Raw genomic sequence first — 15667 nt, 5'->3', positions numbered from 1 at the left:
GCTCCCAACTCCCTGTAGCGCCTCATGACCTGGCTGGGGGTGCTCCGAGCCGTGTCATTGGTGCCCACGTGAATAAGGAGCATGGGGTAGTGGTCTGTAGGCCAGAGGAGCTGCGGGATCCTCTCCGCAATGTTTTTTCTATGTACCTCAAAGTGCCAGGCAACTCATCAATGCTGCGATGCTGGGAGGAGCATGGAGGTGGAGGGGCACTGTGCTCAATGGTGAACCTGGAAGTGGACATACTTCCAGTCCACTTCTGGATCTGCCAGGGAGTGCCCTGGGCCTCTCCCCCCCACACACTCCCCGGCTTGGCCATGGTGGGGAATGCTGGGTGCCCCGCCCCCAGACCCAGGAAGCACCGGGTGCCTAGATGGTGGCGGGGGAGCCCTGCGCACTCCCCAGTGGACATGGAAGTGGACCAGATGTTCTTCTGGTCCATTTCCAGGTCTGCTGCCCAGCCCCCGTGCTCCTGTGGGATGCTCCATCTGCCCCAGTATGGCAGCATTCACGAGCCACCTGCTACCTTGAGGCAAGTAGAAAAAACATTTTAAAAAGCTGTGTCTATGTCCGAATCTTTCTGAATTGACTCAGAGAGATTAAAGGGTCTCCTAATTCGATTCAGAGATTTAGCAACCAAATTAGGCCGAATCTCCGCCAAATTGAATCAGGGACCAAAGCTTTGCACAGCCCTAGTGATTATCTCTTTATTTAGACATCAGCACAGCATTAACCCAAGCCCATTCCCTCTGGGATATATTAGCTGCAACTCTAGTCTCTAGAATGTTTATACTCTTCCATATCCATGCTGTAAACATAGACTACTTTACTTCCTTCTAACTTGCAATTTAAAACAAATTTGAAAATGTAGTGTTCACTCAATCTGACGGGATGAGGAATCGTGAATACCAAAAAAAATGCTTAACTTTTGAAAAAAGTTATGGTGATACTGGGGGCAAAATATGAAGCTACCTACTGGTTTAAGTGCTCCAGGATTCAGGTATTCAAAAGTTTTTCTTAGGTAATGCCACCCATCTTCATTTCTAGAGCCGCTTCACATAGATCTTTCTGCCCAAATACAAAGAAATACTATCATATAATTTTGAAGTGTCTTGGCAAACATATGGAGTCTTGCTAAGGATACTGAAAGTAATTTTCTTTCCATTCCTTGAATCCTCTCCCTAAAGCAAAGAATTTTCATAAAATAAAGCTTTGCTATAACTGAGGTTCTCTCACCACAGTGAAACAAGTAGTCTATCCAAACCAGACAAGTTCAAAATCTACATTTGAGTTGGTCACATTAAATAAAACAACAAATCTTTCCTTTCGCTGAGTGTAATAACTATCCTTCCTTCCTTTTATACTCAGCACCTCATATCCTTTGTTTGCAGAGCACAGCTACATGGGAGCATAACCACTCTGTTGCTATAGAGCTACAGGTCTGAATCTTGAACTGAAAACCACTGAGGATCACTTGAACCTGAGGTGAATGGGTTTCCCACTTTAACTGTCATATTTTTACATGTATAACTTCAGAGAGGCACAGAGTTAATTCTGCCCAAATGAATCCAATGACCAACAACTCAGATAGCTTGGGGAAGGTTTCCTCTTAGTACAATCTGAAATTTCAAGGGAGTACAAATGGAGAAATATCTTATTTATAACTTAGTAAGAATATTGCTGAATCTTCACAAGTTTTTATTTTTTGTCTCTACCCAAGCAAAACTCCCTTGACCTCACTGTGAGCTTTTTGCAAGTGAGGATCACATAATTTAGCTGCATATTAGCACTTTAACTCCCAATGAGACTTACAAGGAGTTGGTCTTGAGACCATTTATGAGCTGTAGCTTGCTAGGGAAAACAGAGAGGGAAGTTGGAAAAGGAATTCAATGCGTCTGCCCCACCAGAGGCCTTATAATATATAAATCATTAAACAGTACCATTATAAATGAAAAGACTATGATATAATCCAATCTATCCCCCTGCCAAAATAGGTTTTTGCCTTAAAAGTACTTTTTTTTCCTAGTGCTTTGTCCAGCCTAATGTTAAACATCCTGAATTATAGGAATTTCACCACTTTCCCAGAAATACAGTTGGTCACTCACATCTTTTCCCTCATTCAACATGAGGTCTATGATTATACATAACTAGGGTGGCCATATTTCTTGAATCTTAAAACAGAACGGGACCCCTCATCCCCAGTGCTCAGTCTCCAGCCTCATCAGGTCTTTCTGAGCTCCAGTTTAAGCCAAGTGTGCCAGTGAAGCTGCTAGTTTATAAAATGAATGTTTTTGCCCTACACTATACTGCCAGGAACGGGAAATATGGGGCCAAGAGGGAAGAGAGCAAGCAAAAGGAAACATGGCTCAGCGAAGTGGATGCAACTTTGGAGGACGCAGTGCCCTTGGTTCCATCTCTGTCCCCAGCTGAACAGAAACTATCCCACTCTTGTTCATCCATTTTATCCAATTAATGTTAAATGCAAGATGCAGAAAAGCCACCCAGAGCAAGGGCCAGAACTCCTCCACCTCTTGGTCTCCCCTTCACTGTTGTTCTCTAAAGTATGTGCCAGGGCAATTCTATTCTCCCTAGAGCCTATGAGCACAACAGTACATCTGTCTGAGTCTGTTTGGAAGTGAGGTACATGGCAAGCACTGCTATGCAAGTGCAAACAGAATCCAAACTGTGCGTAAGCACCAAAAATAGTACTTGTATCACTATGTAAGTGCCACTTAGGTGCAAAAAAGTGAAATAGGATTTAGTCCTAAATTTGTAATCCATACAAAAAGGTGGCGGCTTACATTAGGCATTTAGTCATCTGAGTTAAAAAGTCTTTACCTATACTTGAAAGTTCTTCGGAAAGGTGCAAAATAATTTCCAGCCTCTGAAGACATCACAACAAATGAAAGAAATCACTTCCAGTCTGACCCTTCCAAGCCAAAGCCCCAGTGACTGCTACAGACATGCTACAAGGACATTGACTCATGTGAAGCAGCCTTAGGAAAGTCAAATGCAGGTGGCTGATTGATTGCAATAAACAGTGAAATCTAAAAGCTGAATTTGGCCATACAAAAAATACATATATCTAGTGATAATGTGATGTCCTTCCTCGGTTGCACAGGAATTAAGTATGCAAGAAACCCAGCAAATTATACTTCCTAGCATAGTAAAAGCAATGGAATCTGGTGCAGTACCATGGGACAAAATATTATATGCAACTTGTAGGCTACAAGAAAAAATAAAACCCATATGAATGTAGGAAGTGTACTTGTCAATTATTACAGAAGATGATGGAAAACACCTAATGGTACAGAAAAGAGAGAAGAGGGCTAAGAAATCTCATTGATGAATGAAAATACTGTGCAAAAATGATTAGACAGAATAGCCCACCCAGCGCCACTACTTTAGCTGAATAAGATAACGATAAACAACCACAGATGGCAACAAGAGAGAGAGACTGTTGTTGTTGCTGGAAGATGACTCATGGGACAGGTCTGTGTCTTGCCCTAATCAACTGGCAAAAAGCGAGGGAGCTAAATTTAACTGCATTACAGCAGGAAAAACCTACCCCTTTCTATATTAAGGTGCCCTCTTTTCTGTGCTATTGAATTTCTGTACTACATGCCATTTCTAGTTTGCTTCTGTACCTGTTTATATCAGAAAATGATCTGTAGTTAGGGAGGTTTAGAAAACTGACATTAAACACCACTGAGTCATATACGACAGTGTATCCCAAACTGTGGGGCACACCCCCTTTGGGGGTACAAAATGTCCCTGGCAGGGGTTTGTGCAAATCTCAGTGGCAATCAGTGGCACCCTTTACTTTGCTCCCCCTGCCCCCACTTTTCCTGGATGCCACTTACCACCAGTAAAGGAATCAGATGCAATCAGCAGTAGGGAGACCTGGTTGCTGAAGGAGGGGGCACAAGAGTGCTTGGCTTTACTAGAGTAGGTCCTAAACGCAGCAGTCTGGAAAATGCTGAAATAAAGTATAGCAGAGAGGACTGTTCTGAGGTAACTGTTTGGTCTGCCTTCTCCTGTATTATTAGGTCTTTGCTACACATTAACAATGAGCCACAGAAATGTTGATCAGTGTTAGTGCTAGCTTGAGCATGGAGCAGTCACATGTTCAGGCCAGCAGGGGCCTGGAAGAGTGAAAGGTAAAAATACACTTCCCCCTCCTATTCTGGACTCCCCGCTGACCCCTACCCCACTTACTTGTGGCTGCCTGTGCTGCCCATCCCAGGGGAGCAGGCAGGAAAAGCCTGCCTGCCCAGCCCCTGCCACCATGGCTGGGCTGATGCTCCTCGCCAGACTGAACCTGATCCATAGAGCAACAGCAGTGGCAGCAGTGGTGAGGCAGGCACGTTAACCCTTCTCTGCCTGCTCGCCTGGGATAGACAGCATGGGCAGCCACAAAGTGGGACTGGCGGGGTATACCAGGATCTGGGATGCTAGGGAGAGTGGGGGGCAGGAGACCCAATCAGGACAGCGGTGGGGTGGGGGAGCAGGTGGGATGTGTATACAAAGGTATAGCCTAGAGTCTAGGGATTCCAATTGCCATCCTATCCTTTTAGCAAGGGCACCATTTACCTTTGTGCCTTGCAGTAGAGAAATTGTTTTCATAGATTCACAGATGTTTGGGTCAAAAGGGACCTCGTAGATCACTGAGTCTGACCTCCTGCCCTGGGCAGGAAAGAGCACTGGGGTTAGATGACCCCAGGCAGGTGCAAGTCTAGCCTCCTCTTAAAGACCCCCAACGTGGGTAGGGGAGAGCACCAAATCTGCTCTCCATCAATTTATGGCCATTGTTCCTAGTTACTCTAAGGGGTGCCGTGGTAAACAGAGCACTCTTTTCTATTCTCTCTTTCCTTCCACTAAGCTAAAAAAGAACCAATAAAAGTACTTAAGCACTACATCTCCAACACTGTCAAACCAATATAATATATTTCACAGCCTCTAATGAGGACGAACACAAAGAAACTGAAAGACAGTTTAAAGAAACAATTAATAAAGAATAATAAAGCAATAGGATGATCAGTAGGTGTGAGTATTATAATAAGACCTTTTGTTTTGCATTTTGGTTGAGACAAGAGAAGGCTCTTCAGATAATTCCTTTGTTCTGCTTTCTTTTTCGTTTTCATGGAACTCTGGAACACCCTAGCTGTATGTATATTTTATTCCCTTTTGTTTCTGCTGTCCGCATGGCAAAATACCACAAAGTATTTCCTATGATTGAATTTCACAGGTATATTTTCATAATGATTGCATAATAAATACAATACTTTTACATTACACTTTCCATGAGCAAGAACAAATGACAGAAAAAGCAATTCTAATTTTTTAATTAAATCTGTGCAACAGACAAGCAAAATATCTCATTAGCAAATCACAGGTTATAGAAAGCAATGACAAATAAGACTATGCAATATAAATATAGCTGATGATCTGTTATAGTCATTGGAGGGGAGGTAACAAATAGCTTCAACAAATCAAAACCAATCAAACTAAAATGGTTTGCTGTGGATCATTTGACTATACTTTGTACACAATGAAAAGAACAAACATGTCAATAGATTTGGTTAAATATAAAATTAGAAAGTTAGCTTACTTCTCTAATGAGCTTTTTTCTAATCTTTCCTTCTCTTTCTTTTGCCGCTCTTTGTGCTTCTTTACTCGAATTTCCCACAAGCCTCTTACGGCAGAGAAGTCAAATATTATCACCTGATGCCCCATATTGCTGACATTAAGCTTCTCCTGCAAGAACAAATGATCATTAAAACTTCATCATGAGAAGGGAAGAAAGAATGAACACAAGTAATGAAATGTACTGGTCCAGTTCCTTACATTTTAGTTGGAAAAAAAATAAACAAAGTAATAAGAAATATTAACTCTTGCCTATACAACATCTATACAACTCTGTTTTGGGATTTATACCAGTCTCCTGTCACTGTATTACCTGAGCACGTGTTAACAAGAGTTAAAAGATTATTTGACTTCATGGAGTCTCCTGCACTTATCCCTTTTCAGAGTAAAAAATCTGCCCTTTACCCCCAAATATGAACCCAATTAAGTGTCTTCCAACAAAAGGAACTTTGAGATGGTTTTTATCAATAATCATTATCATCATTTATATTTATAAAATGCATATAAATCCTGAATGATCCTAAAGTATTTAATATACTTGGATTCCCTTTCTATTAACTTTAATGCATGCAACAAATTCTATTTCAGGTGAATAGACCCATTCCAATCAATGAAATTACTTCTATGAGTCAGGGCTTATCATGGGAAGGAGAGTTAAAGCAGTGGTATCTGGGACAGCAGCCATTTGAACTGGGAAAGAGCAGTTTACGCCAGGACTGCTCCACCTAGGGCTCCGGGTAGCGGCAGCAGCAGCAGGAGGGGCTGGCTGGGAAACAAGGGTGCTGAAAGTGTGGAGCTGTGTGGCTAGGCAGCAGGCAAGATCCTAGCCTCCAACTAGCTGGGCTGGTTGGGAAAAATTTACACCCATGGTCAGCATCTATATGTGTGTTTAATCACAGTAAATTAGAAGATTGAACTGTCCCCAACATTATTATTTTACTGTGGCTTAAATTAGCATACTGAACCCTAATAGCATCGCACATGTAGACAGTAGTATTTTACTCCTGTGCTAATTAGTCTATTCCACAGTAAAGTGCATGTGTAGATGCAGCTACTGAGTGCTATTCCAATCCCCTTCCTCTGCCTGAACTTCTGCTCTGTTTTCTGCTTCCTGTCCTGTGCTCCCTGCTCAATCCGCTGCTTTGCTTCCTGCTCTATCTGCAGCTGTGATCCCCGTTTTCTCCCCAGTCTGCTGTGTGTCACACACCAAAACTGCCTGTGCCACTTGTAGCACATGTGCCACAGGTTGGCTAACTTTGGGTTAAAAGGTCAGTCTCTAATACCCAGAAATATCTTAATCTATTGCTGAGGTACAAATACGAATTTGTGAAATGTAGCAATTGTTTAGTAGAATACAGCAATACCTTTGAACAGATTGAGACTTCATTTTGGAAAAATATTTAGTCATGTGCTTACCCTGATGAATTTGAGCTGAAGTCAGGAAGCATGCTGTATTCGATTATAACTACAGAAACAGTCAGTTATTATCTGCAGCCTTTTCCTGGTGAAGTCAGTGGCACACTTCCCATTGCCTTTAATAGGAACTGTGTTGGAACCTGGACATGAGTGTTAACACTTCAAACCTTGCAAAAAAGCACTGTGGGATATTTAATGACCACAAGGGGGTGAAGACCTTGGTTTTACATCTTATTAAACAGACAGTACATCCAAGAGCATAGTGCCTCTTAGCACTGTTCTGGTGCACTAGTTCAGTACTGTCAAAGAAGGAAGCAAACTGCCTACTAAATCACTAACACAAGTAGAGCCATAAATCTGGGTAAAACTAGTAAAACTATTCACTCTTGCTTGGAGTCATTGCTGAAGATGTAATCATCCTGACTTGATTTTTATCATGAAATGCAGCTAATCTATATATGGAGGGCTTTTGTTATGCTTACTTGTTCATAAAATGGTTCACTGAGCCAATATGAGGCAATCTTATAAAACTGAAATCTGAAAGCCTTTTAAAAATAATTGCTTCCACCAAGATAAAAACTGCTGTTTCTTCCCCTTTTTTAAGTTCACTTGAGATTTCATTAGATGCCACTTTTATTACACTGTTCGTTAGTAAAATAAAAAAAAAAGACTTGAGCTGTCAATTGGCTGTTGAAAAAATAACTAGCCCTTTATCTCAGTAAGTATTTTCAAGCTTTTGGTGATTAATTTTCCCCAACTTCTGACTCTCACCATTGTTTCCAAGTCTCCAATTTTTCCTTGGGGGCCACTTACTATTTGTCCTTCAGTTAGAACTCTTAGGGGAAATGTTCCCTGCCTCCTATTTTTCCATTTATTTGTGCTTTTTCTTAATATTTTTTCCTCTTAACCTACAAAATCTCTCTCTGATAGAAAACATATAAAATACAATAATCAGTGGTTTATCAAGTGAAATATCCTGGTCTGCCCTGCTAAAACTATTAGGAATTATCAGTATGTATTCTGAAAGGATATATCCCTGTTCACACTCCTTACTTGTTATGCCAGTAACAGATGTCCTACATACTACTATGAAAATGAAGGACACTCTTAATGCTAACATATGGATAGGTCAAATGTTTTCTATGCCAGTTTTTGGATGATTGTATGAACACCAGTTTTACTGATCATAAAGCAGCGTCTGTTGTTTATTTATATTTATGTGTGTTAACAGAAAAGCACCAAATAGTTCCCAGCATCTCTTCAACCAACTGCTGATAACAACAGAGTCAAAACCCCTTTAGTAGCAAAATCATGAAAACAATGGCCTTCCTTCTCTATGGAAAGTTTTGTCTATAATCAGATGCAATGCCTTAACACTTACTTGACTATCAATTTATAGTAGGCTGTTTGCTGCTTAAGAGACAATCTTTTCCTTTCCTGTACTAGTAGGGGGGCTGGACTAGGTTAAGGAGCTTCACTTGAGCAAGGTGGCAAGACTCATTACCTCCAGTGGCTGAGCAACAGCAGAGTCCTTCCAGAAAGTCTAATCTCTCTTAATGAGCCAAACTTTAAAGACTGTGGAAACTGTCACTTGAGCATGAAAATTTAAAATAGGAAGCATAGCTCCAGAGAGATCAAATAGTTCTACCTTCATTCACTCCCAAGCACTAAACTCTATGCTGGAAAAAGAAGTCTGTGGAGCATTAATTTATGCTCTGGAAAGTGCAGGAATGTTTGGTACCAAGCACCCTCCTGCTTTGGGCCCCCTCAACTCACTTACTCCCAACAGTCATCCCCTTGGCCTCATTCCATCTGCACATACCTTCCTACATCACAAAATCAGAATTGATCATTACCTGGTTACAGTCTCAGCTCTCTACCCATCTCAGTACCTTCCTCATCCTCAGTATTTTCTCTTGTCCCTTCATCATGCAATTCATAGAGTCATAGGGTTAGATGAAACCTCGAGAGTGATCTAGTCCAGCTCCTTGACAAAATTTGTTAAGAACAACAAATTCTTCATTTCAGACAGACACGCCTCTTTGAAAAATCTCCAGTTATTTCCCAGCTTTCCTGGGCAGGTTGTTAAATTGTACTGCTGTTCTTACAGGCAGAATTTTTTTCCTAATTTCTTCCAAATCTGCTGCTTTGCTGCAGTTTAAACCTAATGTCACATGCCCTGCCCTTTGTGGCAGGGGAGAACAATCTTGAAATAATAATAACAATAATGAAAATATGTCTCATCTTGTGTGGGTTTTCACTGTTCTTTTCCCATTAAACTGAGGTCCTGGCCAGAGAAGCATATATTTGTCATACCTGCAAAATTTTACTTAATAACTGTATTGAGTTTGCAGCTGAATACCATCTTCCTTGGATGACATCTGCTTCTGAATTATATTGTAGATCATCAGTGTACCTTTCTCAGATGATGCATTGTTATAATGTTCATTCAGTCTTATGATGTATTAGTGAGATAGATCATGAAAGCAAGGCTTTTGGTACTATACCATAATGAAATCACAGTGCCTTCCAGGGAAGAAAGGGTTTAGGACCATAAAGGAAAAGTAAAGGCATGATTTACAATAGCATTACCTGTGGACAAAGCAGCTCTGTATACAGGGTTCTTTGGTAGCTGATAATTTCATGCCCTATTATACCCCTACCCAGATAATTTAGTAGGTCTTAATCAATATCCTTAGATGTAACAAATTGTGCTAAATTCATCCCTGGTGCATCTCCATTGACTTCAGTAGAGTTAGTTCAGGAAAGAAGCTGACTCATTAAGTAAAATCCATGGTTGTTTTTCAAAACTTTATATAACCTTCTCCTGATTTTCAGGAGGACATTGAATGAGGACTGTACTTCAAAGAGGCGTGCATGATTTTTAAATACTCAAGTTGAGACATCCTGTCAGCTCCAGTATAAAATTATGTAAGATTTTGAAAGTGCCATTATAAACATTTATTTACAAAATGATGTCATGTTTGCAGGCCATAGAAATTGAATTTCTGGGATTTTCATTCTTTCTGCTTTTGTTGTTTTCATATTTGTGTTCCAGATATAATAGGAATTAAATTAATCTTTTCTGTTTTGTTTTATTTTTCCTCTAGACATTTTTTAACTGAAGACAGCTGCAGTCCTTCTCATGGCCTACAATGGCCCTTCAAGCAACCTGCCACTGGGCGCATCTATGTGTGCGCCAGACTGCACAGCTGTTATTTGTTAAGCAAGTACTAAATAACTGATTAGTAACTGATATTACCGAGCAGTCTGGACACCGCACTGGTCTTTTCCCATACTACTGCACAGTAGCAACAAGCTGCTGCACAGTAGCACTGGCATCACAGTTCATGCCCACCAAAGCTATGATGCTGTAGCAACAAGCTACAGCAATGCAGCTCATCACTGTGTTGATATAATGCCTTGTGTAGATGTGCCCTCTGTTTCCCTTTTAGCTCCCAGAATCAGCCATTCACATCTAGAATCTCTAAACCAATATTCCCCTTCTTTTGGGGTGAAGCAGAGTTTCACAGTTCTTCTCCTTAGGGCTATGTTTCCAGGACCCATAGGCCCTATTAGGCCCCCTGTCCCCCACCTCCAAACCTGCTTTATGCCCCAATTCTGCCCAAGCTCCCCCACCGCCGTTAGTCCCCCAAGCTAGCCCCCAGTTTATTCAGAGGGGTAATAATTTGTGGCTGGAATATTTCAACAATCCATTAGTAGCCACCACAACCCCTTTTCAGTGCACCATTGAATGAATCAAGGAGAAAGTAACAACTTGGTCCCAGGAAGAAGAAAGTAGAAAGATATACTGTGCAACTGAAGGTCCTCTGAAGCGGTACACAGAAGAATGGAGAGATGTGTAAGCATATTTCTTACTCCTGTGATACGTGTGTACTCCAAGACACAATTAGACCCTACATAATTAAAGATTGGTAAACCATGTTTTTTCTAAAGGACAAGCCAGCATAGCTTTCTTTGTGGTTAAAGTCAGAAATTAATCTCTTTGCATTTTTCAAACTGAATCCTAAACCCCTTAATCATAGAATCATAGAAAGTTAGGGTTGGAAGGGACCTCAGGAGGTCATCTAGTCCAGCCCCTGCTCAAAGCAGGACCACCCCCAACTAGATCATCCCAGACAAAACTTCGTTTAGCTGGGTTTTGAAAACCTCCAAGGAAGGAGCTTCTATCACCTCTCTGGGTAACCTGTGCCAGTGTTTTACTACCTTCCTAGTGAGAAAATTCTTCCTAATATCTAACCTAACCTTTTCTTGCTGCAACTTGAGACTGTTGCTTCTTGTTCTGTCATCTTCTACCACTGAAAACAATCTAGCTCCATCCTCTTTCGAACCCCCATTCAGGTAGTTGAAGACTGCTATTAAATCCCCCCTCAGTCTTCTCTTCTGTGGACTAAATAAGCCCTGTTCCCTCAATCTTTCCTCATAAGTCATGTCCCCAGCCCCCTCACCATTTTTGTTGCCCTCCTCTGAACTCTGTCCAATTTCTCCACATCCTTTCTGTAGTGAGGGGCCCAAAACTGAACACAGTACTCCAGATGTGCCCTCACTAGTGCTGAATAGAGGGGAGTAATCACTTCCCTTGACCTACTGGCAACACACCTACCAATACAGCCCAGTATGCCATTAGCCCTCTTGGCAACAAGGGTATACTGTTGGCTAATATTCAGCTTATTGTCCACTGTAACCCCCAGATCTTTTTCTGTAGTGCTGCTGCCCAGCCAGTCAGCCCCCAGCCTATACTGTGACATAGGATTGTTCTTTCCCAAGTCCTGAATTTGCTGAGGATGCACTCTATGCCATCTTTGAGGTCATTAAGGAAGACACTTAACAAAACCAGCCCCATGACCAACCCCTGGGGCACTCCACTTGATACTGGCTGCCAACTAGACATCGAGCCATTGATTACTACTCTCTGAGCCTGATGCTCCAGCCAGGTATCTATCCACCTTACAGTCTTTTCATCCAGCCCATACTTCCTTAGCTTGCCTGTGAGAATGCTGTGGGAGACCGTATCAAAAGCCTTGCTAATATCAACATACACCACGTCCACCGGCTTCCCTGCATCCACAGAGCCAATCACCTGTAATGAGTCAAATCACTTTTGAATCTTAGATGAATAATAAAATCCACATTATTAAAGTATACATTTATTTAAAAGATAGAGTTGATGTAAATGACTTAACTATATAAACCATTGGGTACCTGTACAGAAGTCAGGAAGCTGCTCCGATGCGCTGTAATTACAATTACAGTGCATTGGAGAGTGGCAATTAACACGCTCCAACCATCCTCCATATTTCATGCATCAGTGCTCCAAGAGCTACTCTAGTTAAAGTGCCTCCCCTCCACCACATGCCCTCAAAGCACATGTAAAAATACCCATTGTTTTTAAATCATGGCTAAAATAAAAAGAACACATCTTCTTTTAACTTATCCATTATACAGTAAATTAGTGCTATTTTAAGCATAAGTAAGAACAAAAACATTCAGATACTTGTATGTGCAAACTGGGCTTGACTCCCATATAATTTTCTAATTTGTCTATCCTCTCAGTACAATGTTTAAGTGACAGTTTTCATTAATCAGTTCATAGTCTAGTAAAAAAATAACTAATCTCATAAACAAGATTCCCTTTATCACTATATTTTGCACATTCTGATTCTCAGACAGTTTTTTACAGGGTTATTCATTAATTAGGTCTTTAATTATGGATTAATTAGCAGTTGAATTACAGTATTCCTTACAGTTGCTCAACTCTTGTAACACTAATATGTTTGCCATCAAGCTTGATAAATGTTACAAATGTAAGGGAATTTATTTCAGTTCCATCCCCTGACACTTCAATGAACTGACAAATTATTCAAAGTGATATTTTCTTCTGCAATGCAACTGAGGAAACATCTTACTGTTTTTATATATGTAATTTCTTACTCTTACTTCATGAATTCTACTAAGGAGATGACTAGTTTTCATAAATATTGAGAGACACCTGGTATACTTGAAGCAGAGTATAGAAGGAAACAAAATAGAAAAATAAGGCTGAATATTTTAAGGATGATTTTATTATGGATACCTTAACTAAAATATATCTTTTGATTAAATAAAAAAAACTTTAACATTAAGGCAACAGATGTCTCAGGTCTATTTTATGCCATCACTTTTTAACCAGAACACTGACTTAACCCCAAATTGCTTCAAGAGGATGGATCTTATTCTCAAGTCTGTCCATATTCTATTTAATGCAGGACCTAAGAATAGGCGTCACATTTTGGGGCCACCCAGAGTCCAATTTAGTCCCTTTTTAAAGGTTGCAACATCTTAAATTTTGTCCTAAGTTCCCCATGGCTCTACATTCATGGATAAGATTAACCCCGCTCTCTTTTCACCTTGCCCTGAGAGTGTAAAATAAAATGCCTATGTCAGACTTCTGAATCAGGCCTCATATCCTTTCTAGTTACTGTAACTGCAAAGGATACTTTAGATATCTGATTGAACATCATGGCAGCTGTTTGCTTTTAGCCAGCTCCTGGGCATTTAGATATTATGATGATAAAAATCAGCAAAAGCAACAAGAACAGACAGAATATATACGTTAGAGAGAGCTCTGCTCCAAATTACAGCAGATACAATACCTAAATTATGCCACTCAATCCCTTAGAGCCCACTGCATTACTTGAAATGAGGGTGGAATGGGTTCCACTAAAACCTCTGTTTTAGCTATAGCCTCCCCAAGAACACTCCCAATGTCTTGGGGGGTGAAGTGTAGTGTTGGCATGGTACTGACCATGTCAGTTTTATGCTGTCATAAGAGCTTCCCCAATAAGAGCGGCTTTCTTCCCTTCATGCTGTCTGAGAGGTTCAAAGGGGATGAAGCTATTGGTTAGGATTTGTCCCACTGATGAGATCAGTGATAGATAAGTGTTATCATTCATTAGTGATCGTCTCAGGAATGCTGTTAGCTGCTTCTGAGGTTCAGAGAACATGGGCATGTCTACACATGATATTAACGCTATGCAATAAACTTTGCCACAGTTTGTACTGGAGTTTTTTGCTCCTGGGTGCAGCATTTACACATGCACCCAGGTCTGCAACACATTCAGCTGGGGCTATGCCACCCCGGCTCACAGGGAACCTGGGGTGTCAGCCTCCCAGCCCAGAGCTGCTCCAACCCAGCTCAATGTGCTGTGGAGAGGCTGGCTGAGGGACAAGTGTGCTACAGTGCAGGGCTAGCCAGCCCTGGTCATCAGCCCCAGTCATTATCCACACATGTGTTGCAGAAGAGTAAATATCCCCACTATAGGATAGGTATTGGTTGCAGACATATTGGTCTAAGGACATAGGCAGACAAGGTTCTTTGGGTAAATCAGATATACTCGTGTCAGGCAGTACTATCCTATGGCAGAGTTAATTAATTTACTCTGGCCTTATAACGCCACATGTATCACAGTGATGTTTTACTCTAGAGCTAATTAGGCAACACTGCAGTAAGCATCTTGTGTAGATGCATCCCCCATATTTGGGGGGTGGGGAAAAGCCTTTTAGCATAAAGTAATCAACAAGAGATGGACACGACATAAATAATAGTAGAAATAACAATAAAGACAACATTTGACTTGAAATTATATGTTTTGTTCACAAAGATTTAGCTGGTTAGATTTCCTCTACCTGTTTTAGATTAGCTCTAAGTGGCCTTCAGAGGCTGAAGTTTTATAACTCTTTTTAAATTCTACTCTAAATTTTGACAGACAACAAAGATAAATGACCAATCTCTCCAACAATTTTTTTTTTTTGCTGAAAATCATTTTCACACCAACATATGTCCTTGAGATGTAATAGCAAGCGTTTATTACAATGGAGTCACAGAGTGAGCAGACAGCCAGTGTCTTACAAGCTTTCCTAATATATAAAAAAATACAACATATTGGGCTGAATTTGTCACAAGTGTAAATCTACTGAGGTCACTGGAATTATACTTGGGATGAGTTTAGCAACTATCTTTAAAGTATAGAACAGATATATCTCTTAGGATGTAATGCCCTGTATTTCCGTTATTTTTTCTCATATACATTGGCACATAAGTCTTTCATAGTTCAGCAGCACCAATGAAGACCTGATGACATCTTTTCACTCCTACTTCCCTCCCTGACCCCACATATCCAATGAAACTCAATAATCAACAAAATCACCACTTACCTATAACTAAAGAACACTAGAGTCCAGAGCTCCCACGTATAGACTATGGTTATTTAATTGGGGACTCTGAGGTTGTTTACAGCAGCAACATAATTCGTAGTGAGCCAAATCTGTTTGAAACCCACAACGTGACTAGCCTTCCAGATGTACTAATATGCTATATTTGTAAAGTGATAACATGATCTGTGGTCTGAGAGCAAAGACGTGCATGACAAATTATCTATACAGCATGACTCAGCAGTGTGAGATACAGCAGTGTTAACAGGACAGACTCTTATTTGCACTATGAAGAGAGTGATAAAGCTGATGTTATTGGGACCTATAACCTAGGATTATTTAAACCAAATACTGGGTGTATAGTTTCCACTACTATCAGTGCTTGAAAGTCAATATT

General features: G+C 40.7%; 1 protein-coding gene across 1 annotated transcript in view; it reads right to left on the bottom strand.

Annotated features, from left to right (window-relative positions):
* Positions 1-15370, bottom strand: part of LRRC2 (leucine rich repeat containing 2) — a 98513-nt gene extending 83143 nt beyond the window's left edge. The window contains exons 1-2 of the mRNA XM_019555449.1: positions 15274-15370; positions 5609-5754 (exon numbers count right to left, since the gene is read on the bottom strand). Of these exons, the coding sequence (XP_019410994.1) occupies positions 5609-5733 (125 nt within the window). The 5' untranslated portion in view covers positions 5734-5754; positions 15274-15370. The remainder of the gene's footprint in view (positions 1-5608; positions 5755-15273) is intronic.
* Between the last annotated feature and the right edge of the window lie 297 nt (positions 15371-15667).

Source organism: Crocodylus porosus, unplaced genomic scaffold (genome assembly GCF_001723895.1).
Source record: "Crocodylus porosus isolate Cpor-Errol unplaced genomic scaffold, CroPor_comp1, whole genome shotgun sequence".
NCBI classification, from domain to species: Eukaryota; Metazoa; Chordata; order Crocodylia; family Crocodylidae; genus Crocodylus; species Crocodylus porosus.
The sequence above is the reverse complement of the archived record's forward strand: the minus strand, read 5'-3'. Positions and strand labels throughout refer to the sequence as shown.